This window comes from Schistocerca piceifrons, chromosome X (genome assembly GCF_021461385.2).
Source record: "Schistocerca piceifrons isolate TAMUIC-IGC-003096 chromosome X, iqSchPice1.1, whole genome shotgun sequence".
Taxonomy (NCBI): domain Eukaryota; kingdom Metazoa; phylum Arthropoda; class Insecta; order Orthoptera; family Acrididae; genus Schistocerca; species Schistocerca piceifrons.
In genome coordinates this window covers 705466632-705485305 of record NC_060149.1, presented here as the reverse complement: position 1 = coordinate 705485305, position 18674 = coordinate 705466632, and the positions used below count along the sequence as shown (strand labels likewise).

The 18674-nt window shown below is 43.0% G+C and overlaps 1 protein-coding gene across 1 annotated transcript in view; it reads left to right on the top strand.

Annotated features, from left to right (window-relative positions):
- The window catches only part of LOC124722628 (KICSTOR complex protein SZT2-like), a 727281-nt gene that overhangs the window by 449724 nt on the left and 258883 nt on the right, over window positions 1-18674 (top strand). The window contains exons 25-26 of the mRNA XM_047247762.1: window positions 12841-13215; window positions 13417-13543. Coding sequence (XP_047103718.1) covers window positions 12841-13215; window positions 13417-13543 — 502 coding nt within the window. The remainder of the gene's footprint in view (window positions 1-12840; window positions 13216-13416; window positions 13544-18674) is intronic.

Genomic DNA, 18674 nt, shown 5'->3' with positions numbered 1-18674 from the left:
CCCATTTTTGAAGAAAAATAATGTTTGAACTGAGCTGGTCAATGGTGATGTTACTGATATCCCTATATGACATGATGTGTATTAGTGCAGTACATATAAACTGGGCTGCAGATCAATGGATGACCATTCTCTCCACATAAAAGACTTGGTTTCCCATTCAAAGCTTTTACAGGTATGTTCTGATTTGATGAGGATGTAGAACTTGTTATCATCCATCAAAAAGCCATGAAGGGAGTTGCTCTGGATGAGAAATGTCTTTAATTTGTATGATATATCCTTAAGTACATGCATATAACTCTGTCTTTCCACATGGAATTGCGACTGGACAAGTCAGTGGTGATGTTATTGATGCTTATGTATAACACTGTGTATGTCAGTGCACTGTATTATGATTTCATCTTACATAATGACCCCCCCCTGTGGGTCCAGTGGTTAGTATAGGCCTGAGATATTCCTGACTGTCGTAAGAGGCAACTAAAAGGAGTCTCACACGTTATGTGAGAATCCCCTGTAGGGTCTGAACTTCATTTTTCAAAATTTTTCTGAAGAGTGAACCAATTGGGGAAGGGCGCCTTACGTGGTGCATAGTGTCCATCATACACTGAGACCTCTCGCATCCTCCCTGGGGTATAGGGACTCCCGGCAATGGCCATCCTGCCAGGGTCTATGGGGTGGGCCTTTGGATGGAGTGGGTGGCATCAGGTTGGATGACACGCCATGAAGCGTAATACATCATCTCTTGCTGGTGGTCAAGCACCAGCAGTCTTTAAGTGATCAAGGTCTACCTTTAATGCTAAGAAATACGGCCCGAAATCCCACCTCCCTGGCCACACCATGGGAGGAATGCCAGGCTAAGGATGGCAGTGAAGCTTATTGACCCTGGTACCTCGTATGTAGGAGAGTTGATAGGGAATCTTTCTTGTCAATAGAACCTCAGCTTTTTGTGGAACATTTAGAGGACAAGTTTGAGGAGGTGGAGGGCTTGTCCAAAATGTGGCCAGAGTCGGCCTTGATCAAAACAGCATCATCTGACCAGTCATGGGCACTACTCACCTGTGACAAGCTGGCGGATGTTTCTGTTTCCACCACGCCCCATAAGAGCTTACGTATGGTCCAGGGTATCATATTTCACAGGGACTTTCTTTAGCAGTCTGACAATGACCTGCATGCCAATTTAGAGTGGCAAGGTGTCCATCTCATCTGGTGCATCCACCGGAGTCTGAGGGATAATCAGGTTGCCACCGGTGCCTTCATCTTGGCCTTTGAGAGTAACATAATACCTGAGAAGGTCAAGGTGATGCTCTACCACTGTGACACAAAGCCATATATCCCTCCCCTGATGTGGTGCTTTAAGTGCTGGAAGTTCAGCCATACCTTTTCCTGCTGTGTTTCTAGCACCACCTGTTGGGATTGTGGATGTCCTTCACATCCCAATACTCCCTGTGCCCTGCCCCCCACCTGTGTCAACTGCGGAGAGCACCATTCACCTTGCTCGCCAGACTGCAGGATTCTCCAGGAAGAAAGAAAAATAATGGAATGCAAGACCCTGGACTGACTGATGTACACTGAGGCTAACAGAAAAAGTGAGAGGCTACATCCTGTGCATATGATGTCAACCTACGCCGCTACTATGACAACAGTTCTACCATATTCCGTACTGCCGCATACAGTTGGCTCTCAGAGCCGTCAGACTCCATCTGCCCCCTTGATGGTGGGGGGCACTTCCCTGTTGCTCCTGCACAACCTACTTCAGGAGCAACACCCCCCCCCCCCCCCCAGCCCCCAACCATCGGGGACATCAGTCCCCACTTCTCAGCTGGAGAAGCGTATTGGCTCCTCTCACCAGGAAGGGATCCCTTGGGTCACTCCTTTTCCAGGTTCCTACCAGTGGCAAAGCTGACACCCACCAGTGGCTGAAGCAACCACAGGTAGCTGGTCGTAGTGCTTCACTGAGTCAATGAAGCCCTCCCAGCCAGACAAACCTAAAGAGCAGTGAGAGAAACCTAAAAAGAAAAAGACTCCCAAGAACCAAGGCACTGCGGTGGCACCCACACCACCACTGCCTACAAGGTCTGTGTCTGAGTATGAGGTGGAGATTCTGGCATCCACTGAGGACCTAGATCTTGCTGGGCCCTCAGACACAATGAATGTCGATCACACAGGTACTCATCTGGTGGAAGCATGTTACCCTGAAGTGTAGACTGTCTCATTGAGTGTTTCATGCCTCCCCAGTCTCACGATCATGTAATCCTCCAGTGGAATTGCAGCAGTTTTTTCCACCACCTGGCTGAGCTATGGCACTTCTTAAGCTTTACACCTGCTTTCTGCATTGCTCTCCAGAAAACGTGGTTCCCGCATCCCCTGCCCTCCACAGCTATAAGGGACTGTAATAAAGTGTCAGGTGGAGTTTGCGGCTATGTCCTGAACTCAGTAGGTAGTGAACCTGTGCCCCTTCAAACCTCCCTTGAAGCTATGGCTTTCAGTATAAGGATGATGCAGGAAATAACTGTCTGCAATGTATATCTTCCTCCAGATGGTGCAGTACCCTTGAACGTATTGGCTGCACTGATTGATCAACTCCCTAAACCTTTCCTACTTTTGGGAGATTTTAATGCGCATAATCCCTTGTGGGGTGGTGTCATGCTTACTGGCCAAGGTAGGGAGGTTGAAAATTGACTCTCACAACTCGACCTCTGCCACTTTAATACAGGTGCCCCCACACATTTCAGTGTGGCACATGGCACATATTCGACCATTGATCTCTCGGTATGCAGCCCTGGCTTTCTCCCATCTATCCACTGGTGAGCACATGATGACCTGTGTGGTAATGACCACTTCCCCATCTTCCTGTCACTCCCACGGCATCATACCCACAGACACCTACCCAGATGGGCTTTAAACAAGGTAGCCCAGGAAGTTTCACCTCTGCTGTCACCACTGAATCTCCCCCACATGGTACCATTGATGTTGTCGTTGAACAGGTCACTACAACAATCATTTCTGTGGTGGAAAAGCTGATCCCTCATTCTTTAGGGTGCCCCCAGTGAAAGACTGTCCCTTGGTGGTCGCCGGAAGTTGCTGAGGCTTTAAAGAGCATCGGCAAGCTCTACAGTGACATTTGCAGCACCTTTCCTTAGAGCACCTAATAGCCTTTAAGTGGCTGCATACCCATGTTCGCCAGTTATAAAACAATGGAAACATGAGTGTTGGGATAGGTATGTGTCAACCATTGGGTGTCATACATCACCTTCCCAAGTCTGGACGAAGATCAGATGTCTTTTTGGGTACCAGACGCCAACAGGTGTGTCCCTGGAATTAACATGAATGGTGTGTTATCTACTGACGCAAATGCGATTGCCGAGAACTTTTCTGAGGACTATGCTTGAGCCTCTGTGTTGGAGAACTACCCCCCAGCCTTTTGCACCCTCAAACAGTGGATGGAAAGGAAAGTCCTCTTGTTCATTACACGCCACAGTGCCCCTTATAATGCCCCATTTACAGAGTGGGCACTCCTCATTGCCTTTGCACATTACCCTGACACAGCTCTTGGGCTGGATTGGATCCACATTCAGATGACTAATCATCTCTTGTGTGACTACAAGTGACATCTCCTCATCATCTTCAACTGGATCTGGTGCAATGGTATCGTTCCATCGCAGTGGCGGGAGAGTACCATCATTTTTGGCTCAAAGCCGGTCAAAACCCTCTTTATGTGGATAGCTACCTGCCCATCAGCCTCACCAACTTTCTTTGTAAACTGCTGGAATGTATGGTGCGTCAGAGGTTGGATTGGGTCCTGGAGTCACATGGCCTACTGGCTCCATGTCAGGGTGGCTTCTGCCGTGGTCACTCTACCACTGATAATATTGTGTCCGTCAAGTCTGCCACCAGAACAGCCTTTTCCAGACACCAACATCTGGTTGCCGTCTTTTTCGACTTATGTAAAGCATACGACACAACATGGTGACATCATATCGTTGCCACATTGTATGAGTGGGTCGTCTGGACATCGCTTCCGAGTTTTATCCAAAACTTCCTGTTGCTCTGTAATTTCAGTGTCCAAGTCAGTGCCTCCCATAGTTCCCACCGTATTCAGAAGAATGGCACTCCACCGGCCTCTGTATTTAGTGTGTGTCTATTTTTAGTGGCTATTAACGGTCTAGCAGCAGCTGTAGGGCCGTTGGACTCACCTTCTCTGTGTGCAGATGACTTCTGCATGTCGTACTGCTCCTCCAGTACTGGTGTTGCTGAGCGGTGCCAACAGGGAGCCATTCACAAGGCGCAGTCATGGGCTCTAGCCCACAGCTTCCAGTTTTCAGCTGCGAAGTCGTGTCTCATGCATTTCTGTCAGCGTTGCACCATTCATCCAGGATCAGAACTTTACTTAATGATGATCCACTCACTGTAGTGGAGACATATCAATTCTTAGGACTGGTTTTCGATGCCCGATTGACTTGGCTATCTCACCTTCGTCAGCGTAAGCGGAAGTGCTGGCAGCACCTCAATACTCTCCACTGCCTGAGCAACACCAACTTAGATCGCACTAAGCTACTGCATTTCTACAGAGCCCTTGTTCAATCCTGCCTTGACTATGGCAGTCTGGTTTACCATTCAGCGGCACCCTCAGCATTGCATTTACTCGACCCAGTGCACCACTGTGGTGTTCGCCTAGCAATGGGAGCTTTTAGCACGAGTTTGGTGACCAGTGTCCTGGTGGAGGCCAGAGTTCCTCCATTGAAGGTTAGGCATGCGAACTGCTTGCCAGTTACTTTACACACGTTCTCCTGTGCATCAGAATTACCATCTCCTTTTCCCAACCATGGCGGTTCATCTCCCGCATCGGCAGCCCAGGTCAGGACTTATGATTGCAATTCACGTCTGGTGCCTTCTGTCTGAACTGGAATCCTTCCCATTACCACCTCTTCTTGAGGTCCATTCACGTAGACTTCCATGGTGTACACCTAGGCCGCAGATTCTTCTGGGCCTTTTACATGGCCCTAAAGACTCTGTTAACCTTGTGGCTCTCTGCTATCACTTCTTCTCGACTCTCGACATGTACCGGGCCATGAAGGGGTTTACACCAACAGCTCGATGGCTGATGGTCATGTAGGCTTTGCGTGTGTTCGTTGAGGACATATTGAACAGCACTTCTTGCCAGATGGCTGCAGTGTTTTCACTGCAGAGTTGGTGGCTATATCTCGTGCTCTTGAGCACATCCGCTCATGCCCTAGCGAGTCATTTCTCCTGTGTACGGACTCCTTGAGCAGCCTACAAGCTATCGACCAGTGTTACCCTTGCCATCCTTTGATAGCGTCCATTCAGGAGTCCATCTATGGCCTGGAATGGTCCCATCATTCAGTGGTGTTTGTGCTGACCCCAGGACACATCAGAATCTCAGGTAACAAACTTGCCGATAGGCTGGCCAAACAGACTATGCGGAAAGAGCTTCTGGAGATGGGCATCTTCGAAACTGACCTGCGTTCTGTCTTACACCACAGCGTTTTCCAGCTTTGGGAGATGGAATGGAATAACAGTACGCATAACAAACTGCGTGTCATTAAGGAGACACTGAATGTATGGAAGTCTTCCATGCGGTCTCTCGTAGGAAATCAGTTGTCCTCTACCGGCTCCGCATTGACCGTACGTAACTAACGCATGGTTGCCTCCTCCGTCGGGAGGACTGACTTTGGTGTTGCTGAGGCTCACAAATGACGGTCATCCACCTCTTGCTGGACTGTTGGACTGTCCACTATTAGCCACTCTGCGGCAGGTGTTTAACTTTCCCAGCACTCTACCTTCAGTGTTGGGCGACAATGCCTCAAAAGCAGCTTTAGTTTTACGTTTTATGCATGAGGGTGGGTTTTATCATTTGATCTAAGTGTTAATTCATGTCCTTTATCCCTCTGTGTCCTCCACCCTATTGCTTTTAGGGTGGAGGTTTTAATGTGTTGCAGAGTGGCTGGCTTGTCCTTTTTATTCTCATGGTCAGCCAGCCATGATAATCTGCTCTCTTGTTTTGATCTTTTCTACATGTTTCTTGCATCTCTCTGTGGTTTTCTTGTCTGATTTGGTCCATTTTAGTGTTTGTTGCTCTTCTGTCATTCTTGTGGTTTTCTCCTTTCTTCCAGTTGTGTTTTGTATGTCTCAATTATTTTACTCCCACCCTTGTGGAATTATTTTAATGGGAATGTGGGACTGTTGACGTAGCAGTTTGGTCCCTCCCCCCTCTTTTAAACCAATCAACCAACCAACAAATGACATCACGTCACCACACAGAGTTCATCTCATTTATAGTTATATTGATCAAGAAACAATTCAGAACATGGGCTGATCAACTCAGTTTTCTAACCCAACAGGACACATTTGAGATACGTTCCCTATTCAGCACTTGTTATGCAGAGAGCAACTTTGCAAAGGGGACTGATGACCATAGATGTTAAGTCTCATTAGTGCTCAGAGCCATTTGAACCATAGCCAACTTTGCAATATGGAATTCACTCTCTATAAATCATCATTAAAAGTTTTACACATAATCGTATGAGCTGTATTGCTGCTATCGATATTCCCACTGATTATTAACATTGATTTTGTTCCACCAAACTGAAACATCAGTTTGGCAAAATTCAAATTTGTTCTAAACTGGAACATAATTTTTTTATCTGAAAACATATTTCCATAAAAATCATTCCATTCCATTGTGGCATAGTGGTACAGTAACATTCTATTGTTGCTGTTGAAAAAACAGTCATAGGTTGCACAATATTCTATAATAAGTTCACAAAGAATTTTGTGCAACCAATGACTTTTTTTAAAAAAATAGTACATATTTCCATGTCTTGTTATGCCATGACATATGTTCAGTTAAGTCACTCTCAACATATTTTGAGTTGCCTGTATTGTGGTAATTTGTTTACTTCGTTAACTGAACACCGTATATTAATTTGTAAACTGATGTGACTGAGAGTGCATTTACGGAGTGGAACAATTCAGATAATCGTGAGTTAATGGAGAAATTCTTTGAGATCACTGTGCTTATGAAATCATGAACTTTATAAGAGTTCAGTTATAGATTTGTACAGTCATCAAGAGAGAGCTGGGTGGGATGCAGTTGTAAGGACCTAGTTACACTCGAGAGTGCCAAGAAAACATAACTGACAATAACACAGTTATTAGGCAGTAATACAGGATTGCCTTCCAAAGCATCCCACCACAGCCGGGCCAGCAGAGCAGTTCCTTGTCAGTGTTGGGAGGCTAGTGTGTGCTTATCTTGCACTACCTCCAGCCCAGTGAGCATCAGTCAGTGGCTGTTATGTCACAAGGTGGCCATTGAGCAATGGCCCCTGGCTCTATGTATCGATCTCAAAAGTGCACTTGTTTATGTCAAAGATTTGCACTCAGGAGTCAGGCCCCAGGTCCACCTAAAGCATTGCTGACTCACAGTGGTCAGCTCCCAGCCCTTGTTTAGGAGACAGGAGCTGGCAGCATCAGTGTCTGCCACAAGAATAGGATGCGCAGCAGCAGTGCCCCCTCTTGAAGGCAGATGACGAACACACTGTCTAGGTCATGCAGGTAAATTGGTCAATCTTCCAGCAGACCTGCAGGGTGATGGCAGCCTCCGTACCCCATCAATGTTATCTCAGAAGCTGGTAGTGCAGGTGGCAGTGGCACCTTCCTTCCAGCCAGACTTGAGGTTCCATAGACGATCAAAGATGGCTAGGCATGCTGACAGTCGATCTCCATATCATCCCCTCTCACTGGATAGTGGCAACTGATACAAGGGCTTGAGACTATTCACTGGGCAGTTGGCAATCAGCCCTCTGCAATGAGCCATTTGTTGTATTTATGTTGACACTTCCTGTGCTCTTCAGTGGTGGATATGGCTACGATATCATGTGTCCTCGTTTTCCCTCACTGTCAGCTCTCCTAGTGACTTCAGACTTTTGCAACTTCACCTTTCAGATGCTCTTCTCTGCTGGCTCTGTACCTGAATGCTTATTATTGTATTGTACCTGGCCTGCCGTATGACACATTGTCATGTCTCTAGTATGAAAATATCTCTCAGCTTCTTCCATGATGTCATTATGCTTCATTTCCAGGCTTGAGCACTCAGTCATTCCCCTGTGCTGTGACAGCTTCCGTGTTTGCCACAACTCGCTCAGCATTTCCCCCTAGCTAGCAGTCTACTGGTCATTGACCAAGGCAGTTTGGCTTCCAGGAGCTGCCAAGGTAGATCTTGAATGAATTTTTAATGTCAGCTGGGGATACTATCCAGGGATGCAATATCTCCTCCTTCTTTCAGAAAATTTGTCTCAAATTGGTCAGTTTCGAGTGTACAAAACAATTTAATACTACATATTTTGCACCAGTAGTTACACAGTATACTGCTTTAGTTACTTTTTCATTTTCATACAATTATTTCTTACACACTGCCACAATTATTCACATACTTACTGGTTCATCTATTAGTTTACACATAATTGACTTACTATGTCTAAGCCTTATTTACCAACCAATGAGTAGATATTTGGTGCACAGGTAAATCTGAGTGGTACACTGACTTTTGTTTAAAACAGAAGTAGCGTACACGAATCGCAATCAGAACCACTACAGCACTGGTAGGTGTCGTGCTTACGGTCAGGTTGTCTATCGTGGTATTCCTGTATGTGCAGGAACATTTGTTTGGCATTAATTCTCCCTTTTTGCATTGCTACTAGTTCGTTTATTGAGTGTATACTGTCTGGATTCAGGGTATTATTTAGGAAGGTTAAATCTTGGGTAGGCAGCACCTTTAGCAGCTTCTTGGGCCATTACAACATGAGGGTATTCCATCTTAAATGTGGTCATACCAGTGATCATAACTGGTAGACAAAATGTCATGCCTGCTAAGTCCTAGGTCATACTGTTTATTAGTATTCCACTATCCTGTAATTCCACTCTATTCATACCTGATGGTTTCCTGTGTTCATCCTGAGCACGGGGTCCCGGGTTCGATTCCTGGCGAAGTCAGGGATTTTCACCTGTCTCGAGATGACTGGGTGTTTGTGTTGTCCTCATCATTTCCTTGTCATTCCTGAAAGTGGCAAGATTGGTCGAGCAGAGGTTGGTAATTTGTACGGGCGCTGATAACCGTGCAGTTGAGCACCCAGCAAACCAAACATCATCATCATCATGTGTTCATAACAGTTTACTATGACCACTTCTAGTAAAAAAAATTGAGGAGACCCAGGGAGTACATATTCTCTGGAAATGCAGATATCACATTAACACATCCCTCTGACGTTAACTTGCTTCAGTTTTTCCCAGGAATAACTGGACGTCACATGCCTGTATGCCAGTCTGTATTGTTGTACTTGGGCAGTTTGTAACACTTCCTCTGGGGTTTCTGTTGGTCTTCCAATGACATTAGAACATAGTCATCTCTTTGCTCTGAAATTATTAATACATCTTTGGCCCATACCTGTACCCATTTTGGTATGTGACCACAGAGAAAGGAAATTTTATCACTGTCTGCTCCTCCCTTCAGAAGGTGCAATTACCCAGACAAAATTACTCAGCTCCCGTATACAAAACCCTCATTGTATTGATTCCTCTACAATGGAAAAAAATACTTTAAAACATGTTATAAATGGAACAGAATAAAACTGGATGACTTGCTAATAATATGCACAAGAACAAACGAAGTGAAATTTAGGCAAACAACAATGATTACTGCTAATGTAATAGCTCAACATCTTCAAAATTACGCAATGAACTATCTCTATTCTCCCATTGGCTGGAGGATGGAAGGGGCTTGTTTGCAGCTTGCAGATTTGGAGCAATAGACACAGTTGCTTCATCAGATCAGACATGAATTTGGTACCCTGATCTGTAATTAGCATGTCCGGGATGCCAAATGTGAGCAACCAATTATTTACTAATGCTTGAGTAACTATATTTGCTTTTTGGTCAGGAATTGCAACCATTACTATATAACATCAGAAAGGGTCAATTATCATCGATATGTATTTGCTTCCTATTGGTCTTGTATTAAGTGGCTCCAAAATGTCCATCCCAAGTATTTAAAATGGTTTAGATGCTTCTAGCGGACGTTGTAACAGACTCGGCTGGTGGCTAAGATAGCTTGTTGCACACAAGGTACGCATTTCCTGATGAACTACTCGACATCTTGTTTTCTAGTGCTCCACCAATGTTTTTCAACAATTCATCTATCAATTACCCTTCATCCATGATAGCCTGACAACATATGGTCATGTGCTTGTGCGTGCCAAGACTTCATTCTGGAAAGCTGTGGGTATTACCACTCGCAATCCATACTTTGTTGTTCTGCACAGCAAGCCATCGTGCATCATGAACTAAGGTTGCAACTTGAATTGTTGATAGTCAGGATCAGCAGCTTCAAACTTTTGCCATTCAGCAATGTTCCGGCCCAGTGTTTGTAGAACAGCAATTTTGATACTCAAACTCTTGGCATTAGTATGCCTTTTCTGTGGCTTGTGTATTACCTCATAATCAAATTGACTTAAACGGAGTTCCCACCTTGTTAATCTGCTGCAAGGGTCCTTCAGTTCTAATAACTACTTAAGAGAAGTGTGCTCTGTCACTACCTTAAACCTTTTGCCATATAAATAACAGCGAAAGTACACAATAATATAGATTACTGCTAGCATCTCTTTCACAGTCATGGAATAATTTTGCTGTGCTTTGTTCAGTTGTCGGGATTTGTATGCTACAGGACACACTTTACCAACTATATTCTGTCGTAGTAAAACCCTCCAGAGCGATATTACTTGCATCGCAAAAGAGAATAAATTCTGTTTCAAAATTGGGGAATGTCAAAACTGGGTCTGATGTCAGTGCTCATCTTAAAGCATCAAATGCCATCTGACATTGGGTAGGTCATTCAAATTTTGCTTCTTTCTGTAACATACAGTTCAAAGGTCTGGCAATTTCAGCAAAGTCCTTTACTAATCGGAGATAATAATTACAGAGACCGATGAAACTCTGCAAGTGTTTAACTGTCTTCATTGGAAGAAATTTCTGAACTGAACATTGATCTGTTCTCACACCTTCCTTACTAATCATATGCCCAGTATAATTTACTTCTATTGCTGAAAAATAACATTTATTGATGCTTAGCATTAGTTGTGCTGTTCTCAGTCTTTTTAATACTTCCTCCAACCTTCCTACATGCTCTTCCATGTCCTTTGAAAGCACTATTATGTTATCCAGATAGATCAACCATGTTTTGGTTTCAATCCCCTAAGTACACAGTCCAATAATCTCTGAAAAGTGGCAGGTGCATTCTTGAGCCCAAGTGGCATTCAACGATATTGCAAATAGCCTGTGGGATGGAGAAAGCTTTATTTGGCCGTTCTTCTGGCACTACTACTATTTGATGATATCCACTTTTCAAATCCATTGTGGAGAAATAGTTACTCCGACCTCAGTTGTCAAAAGTCTCTGTTATATTTGGTATTGGATATGCATTGATGATTGTTCATGCATTGTGAGATATTGGCAGTCACAGCAAAATCTATATTTTTTAGTGCCCTCTGCTGACCTTATCAGGACCAAAATTATGAGTGCCTCCCGGGGACTGTCACTATATTCAATAATACCATCAGCTAGCTGCTGGTCAATAAATAGTTTCATTATTGGTAACAAACACTTCAGAACTTGATATGGGTTCTTGTACACTGAAGCATTATTCCCATGTTGGTATTCTATGTTGTCTTAGTGGCATTGCTGGTAATAGACCACTCGTTGGTGGAGATGGCAATGATGTCATGTGTCCTGGTTTTCATTCACTGTCAGGCTTCACCTGTCAGAGGCTCTGGCTCAGCACTCAGCACTCAGCACCTGTATACCTATTGTTGCATTGTATCTAAACTTCCGTACAACACTCTGCTTTGTCACTAGTATGATGGTATCTCTTGGCTTGTGTGATGTCATTGTGCTTCACTTTCAGACTTGAGCACTCTGTCATTTCCCTATGCTGTGATAGCTTCCATGTTTGCTACAACTTGCTCAGCATTTCTCCCTAGTGAGCAGTCTGCTAGTAATTTAGACAGGTGATTTGACATCCAGGAGCTGCCAAGGTAGACCTTGCATAAATTTTTAGTGTCCACCAGGGATACTATCCAGGGGTGTAACAACTTGAATCACGTCTGAAGTTTTAGGTTCTTGGTATGAATTTGAGGTTGCAAGATTTCAGTATGAATTTAAAATTGCTGGAGTTCTGCAGATTACTGCTTACAGAGTTTGGTCGTAGCAAGTACTTTGTTGTAAATGATGTAATGTTACTGATTTTCATTGATGGCAATGCTGTAGCAAATAAATACTGTCCTTATTTCATAAGAGCACAACAGATAGATTAGAGCTGATTTTCAATTTCCTTGTTAAGGAGCAGCTTTGTGTAATATTACACTATCTATTTAATAAAATATCAGTTTTTTCCCTGTTGGCTGGTTGGCTGTAGTCAGTTAGCTTGACACCTCACATATCTTCATAGATATATTAGAAATATAATAAACTTACCTTCAGTCTTTAAAAACTTAAACTACCGCCCCCCCCCCCCCCACACACACACACACAGAGAGAGAGAGAGAGAGAGAGAGAGAGAGAGAGAGAGAGAGAGAGAGAGAAATAGTTCTGTATGTGTGTTCAGTTGTTAGCTCTGATGAAGGACTGGAGGTAAAGTATATAGCCGTTTCTACTTTCTGATCTGTTATTGAACAAATCAGTTAATTTACGAGTAATAAACTATCCCCAGATATGTAATAATATTTCATCCCAAATTTTGTAATGCTTTTAATAATAAACATTTTTTCCCATTTTCAGACTGCATGTGGTCACCTCAAGGACATTCAAATGAACAGTCAGAAAGATGTGAACGTTGTGGAAATAGTATCAAACACTGACAGTGATGAAAAGAAACAGCCAAAACCAGATGCATTATGTGATACAAATAAAGATGAAACATCTGCAGAACAACTTCAGGAAGCAACTGAAACACTTAAATTAGAAACAAGAGTAGAAAATGTTTTAATGCTGCCATTGTCAAAACTACAGGAGTCCGTAATATGCAAAGAACTGAAACAGTTGCATAATATGATCAAACAAAAATTTAAGAACATTTTGAGGGTGTATTTCAAACCTGTTCCCTCACACCAGGAGTATTACTTTTGTGATCCAGACTGGGAAAAGATACATATGGTATGTGTATAATTTTAATTATGATGCTACTTTTCACACTTTTGTTTTGTAATACTGGATAAAAGTTTTTACATTTTTTATTGGTTAACATATGCTATGGTTCTTAATTTCATTGACAAATTCTGTTTATTACTCATATCAGAAATTCTATATAAATCATTTGTAATATAGAGCCTCTTTGTATTTTGAAATTAATTGCAGGATATGGGCTCATATGACATTGAAATTGAAGGAGAGATCAGAAAAACTGAAACTGGAGATGCTGCAGATGTTGAGACTTTCAATTCAGAGTTGGTGGAATTTCAGCCACAGCACTGTGGAATACCGGGTATTTCTCACAGAAAATTATTTGAACAAATTTAAAGATATTGTGTACACGTTTCCCTCAAATTCCTCTGTGATCATTCCTCAGTTCCAGAATAATGTAAAATGCTTTCCATGGAAGTAGGCATGGAGTTGCATTCTTGTGTATTGTAGTTATTTCCAGTGTGATAGCAGTTCCTCAATAGCTTTTGCGTGATGTTACACTCTCAGTTTCACACATACTGTGTTCTGCACAATGTAGAGTACTGGAACATATATGGTTTCATTTTTATCTGTAACCATTTCTATACTGGATTGTACCAAAATATTTTTTTTAGAATTCTCACAGTCAGTAACAATCTATATTCTGTGTGACATTTATGGTACACCTGACGTATGCTGTTTTGGGCATTAAGCAGGAAAGTATTGGGAAGAGCATGTTAGTGAAAGTTAGAAAAACTAAGATGATCAAACATTCCTTCTTATATGTCTAATTTTGTTTGTTACTTTTTTTTTTAAAAGATCGTATGACACAACAGTAGCTCATATTAAATACGGGACCGACAATGAACTGTCCATTGATATCTTTCATATGTGTTCTAACATTATTGAGGAAGATTACAGAAAAATCAAACTCTTAATTTAAATTTTTAGACATCAACAGCTGGTGTGAACTTGAATGAAATCCATTTGGGAAGATACTAAATTTCACCAAAAATTGAAACAAAGTGATAGGAGCGGCTAACATTTGGACCAGTTTACTACAGTCATCTTTGGTGCATAATGACTTTTGAGCAGTCTGTGATACCTCCCTTATGGCCAGGCTGTATGTAATGGACTGATGTAGTTAGTGCAGCAGATCATGTAGTGGAGGTAGCATTGGTGATTAGTGAGTTTAATGTGAGCATAGGCACATATGGAGTCATCAGTAAAGATGGGATCTGCACTGAGGAATGTTTCTATACCATGGAAGACAAGGATATGAATGAGTGAGATGATATGTATTGAGCTTCTGGGTTAGTATAGATAATGTTTCTACACATTGTTCAGTAACATAAAAAAGGCATCAGTGAATCTGAAACAGGTGAAGGTTTTAGGATTCTGACTGACTAGGAAGGATTCCTCTAGATGATCCCTGAACAAGATGGCATAGGAAGGTGCCATAAGAGTGCCAGTAGCAGTGCTGCTGATTATTTTTTAGGTTCTGTCATCAAAAGAGAAGTAGATAGGAGTGGGAATGTACTCAACAGTCTTACTATGAAGGAGATGGTGCATTTGGAATCATATGGGCATTGGGAGAAATTGTGTTTGGAGTTGCTGAGGTCATGGGCACTGGACCAAACAAGTTGGTGCAGTGGTCGAGACACATGGGCTACGTAGCACTGGGGCATCATCCAAATCCCTGTTCACCTTTAGGTTTTTGATGGTTTTCTATTAATAACTTATGGTGAATTCTGGGATGCTTCCTTTGAAGAGAGAGTGGCTGATTTTCTGCACCATCCTTGTCCAATTAAAAACTAACTACCCTTTCTTGTTACGATAGGGTAAAGGATGTTAATTTGGAGGATTATGACATTAACAATGACAGGCAGACCAGCTGGAGATAAGCAAACAGAAACTCTAGAGAGCAGGTGGAGGAAGTGGTTCAGGTCTTCTAGGTACGAGGTTAGCCTTTGGAAAGTGTGTTAATAGTGTTGGCATACAAGAGCATGGGTCATGATTCGGCACTGCAATAAATAACCACAATGGGCTCTCCTTGTTGGTTACACTTATAGATCTTGAAAAGCTTTTAGAAAGTCGGAGTTCAGGGTGTTTTGAGAATAAGGATGGGTGAGACATAGGGATAGCTGCAGGAATGTCACATGTGATTTGAGAGAGCACTGGGGGCAGCTGCAGCAGAGCTTGTAGGTGATGTGACATATACTGACATAGGCAGTCTTTGAGATGCTGTTCATAACAACAGTGTTGGATCCTTCATAGTCATAAAGGATGATGGTCACATCATGATTTGTTTTGATGTGGCAAGTGGCAGTTCTGTTGACAGTTGTGAAGTGTTGGTCTTTCTGAGGAGAAATATAGGGAATGAAGATGACAGGTTTGAAGATTAGCTGTTCTTTGAAAGTCGAAAGGGAATAGGTGGGTTGTAGTGGATGATGAACATTGTTGGATTGGAATAAAGACTGTGTGAGGTGAGACTCATTGTTGGCTTGCATGAGTGCGCGCGTACGTGTGGGGAAGGGGAGGTGTAGGTGTACATTTAGATCTTCCTGTGGCTATCTAGGTTTTCTGTTGTTCCAATAAAAAACTTTAGCATAATCTGTTATGTTTCCTTATAAAATTCCTCTGTCAAGTCCCTTCCCTTTGCTTACCACAGTACTGAGCTCCCACCACATCTTTAATGACCTTGAGATGGCAGTGGTCTGTTAAAATTCACCATTGCTTAGTGTAAGGGATCTAGATTTGTCTGCCAAGATGTTACATATCTTTGTAATTAGGACTTTATTTATGATTAGGTAATTTGACTCCTTGCTCATGGTGACAAACTCTAAAAGCTGGCAGATTTTGGGAAAAAAATGTGAGACAGAACATAACAGAATCACTGAGTAATAAATATAGAATGGAATTTAGCACTTTTTAACCTCTACACTGTTGTGTATTTCATAACGTATAGTGTGAGTCAATCAACATATTGATGGAACATTGTTATTTTGTAACATTTTTTTTAGTGTGTATGTGTTACACATTAAACCAAACAGAAACATCCCAGCTTGTGCAATGTACATTGTGATACGAAAAGGATAGATTGCTACTCACCACATAGAGAGTGTGTGGTGTTGCAGACAGGCACAATAAAAAAGATTGCTAAACATTTAAGCTTTCAGACAAAAAAGTCCTTCTTCCAAAATAGAAAACATACACGTGCCCCCCCCCCCCCCCCCCCCCCCCCCCCGCCCCCCCACACACACACACGGCCACTGTCTCCAGGCACTGGGGCCCAATGTTGGACTGAGACTGTGTCTGACATAAGTAACAAGCTGCTGGGATGGGTTGTGAGGATAAGGAGGAGGCATGGGGCAGGGAGGGGAAGGGATAGCAGGTTGGGGGTGAGGGAAGATGCTGTGCTGCCTGTCAGGAATGTGTAGTGTTGCGGTAGGGCCAGGATGGGTTACTAAATTCATGGTTGGGAGGCAGTGCTGGGAGGATGGTAAGGGGAGGGGAAAGGGAGAGGGGAGAGGAGAGAAATAGAAAAGCAGAAAAGACTAGTAGGTGTCTTGGTGGGATAGTGGGGTGTGTGTAGTGCTGGAGTAGGAGCAGGCAAGAAGGCGGTTGGTAGAGGACAGGAACTAGCAAATGTTGAGGACGGGGGTTTACGGGAATCAAGGATATGTTGTAGGGAGAGTTCTCACCTGCGCAGTTCAGAAAAGCTGGTGTTAGTAGGAAAAAGCCAGATGATGCAGGCCGTGAAGCACTCATTGAACTGAAGCACATTGTATTGGGCAGCAACTGTGTGGTCCAGCTGTCTCTTGGTCACAATTTGGCACTGGTCATTTATGCAGCCAGACAGCTAGTTAGTTGTCATGCCCACACATAAAGTGGTACAACGTCTTGGATTTTCTGTTGTTTGATTGTACATTGCTATATGTGACAAAACTACTGGGAAACTGTGAAGGTGGAGATAAGGCAACATGTCTGTGATGCTGTTAAAGCCAAACCCTTTTCCTATATTATCACCTAATATTACTGGTTCTTCAGTCTTGCTTGTGGCACTCATATGCTTTCTTTCGACTGTAGTTAATAGAAATCGTATTGTGAAACCAAGACAATTTACACAACACGTAAGATACTGGACTCATGTTTGGAAACAGCAAGTTCAGATACCTGTGTGGCCATCCTTATTAAGGTTTCTGTGGTTTCCCTAAACCAGTTCAAATAAGTGCTTCGAAGATTCATTAAACAGGCCATGGCCAAGTCCTTCCCCAGTTTTCCTCCGACTGAGCTAATGCTTTATCTCTGACGACCTCTACATCAGCAAGCCATTGTACTGGTTTCCCATTCTTTGATCTGTGCTCTTCTTTTCCATGGATTGCTGTCATTGGTCTCATTGGTTCATTTGTCATATGTTCTCCATTTAATGAGTGATATGTTGTAAAGTTCTGGTTTGCAGTGTGTTCTTGGTGCCATTGTATTCTTCCATCAAACAAATTCCTACAGAAATGTGTTGCAATTGGAATGTCGATATTTGATTGCCACATGGTACTAGCCACAGGAGAGTGCCTACCACAGCCAGTTTTCCATCTACCCACATCTTTGGTGTTGTTGCTGTGCTGCTCTGCCACAGATGTTCTCCAGGGATGGACATTTTGTATGCTCAGTTGGATGGACTAGGGCTTAAGTATGCCAGGCCAGCTGCTGAGAATCAACTAACAAGAAGTTCCAGGAAGAGCTCTTCTTGTATCGTTAGTTTATCTTGCTTTCTCACAAACTACACAGCAGTGTAGGGGATTGTATCACTTGAAAATAGAATCACTTGCATTTTGGGTGATGTACAATTTTTTAACAGAATTTATATCCTACAGAATTGAATTATCCGTGTCATTACTCACTTCACTTTGATGGGTTCTGGAAGTACACTTGTAACAAAGGGGTACCTCTCAGTTATGTCAGTGTGCCTATTTTTTGATGCAGTTTGTAGCAGTTCACCTACTTTGTTTCTTTGTTTGTTGTCCTTGGTGCAGACATGCTGGTTGAAAAAATAGGGGGTGGACATGCAGTAATGTCTACTGTAAATGATGTAGCTGACAGATGCACAGTTGCGTTTCACAGTCTTTTCTTTCACTTTTCACAATCCCCCACCCCCAATAATACACAGTTGTATATGGCCAGTGCACTATTTTTCTAATTTCCCTTCAAAATGGTTATAATGGCTCTAAGCACTATGGGACTTAACATCTCATGTCGTCAGTCCTCTAGACTTAGAACTACTCAAACCTAACTAACCTAAGGACATCACACACATCCATGCCCGAGGCAGGATTCGAACCTGCGACCTTAGCAGCAGCACAGTTCCAGACTAAAGCGCCTTGAACCGCTCGGCCACAGCGGCTGGTGTAACTTCCCGTAAGCTTCATTAATAGTTTCCAGGCGAACATCCACAT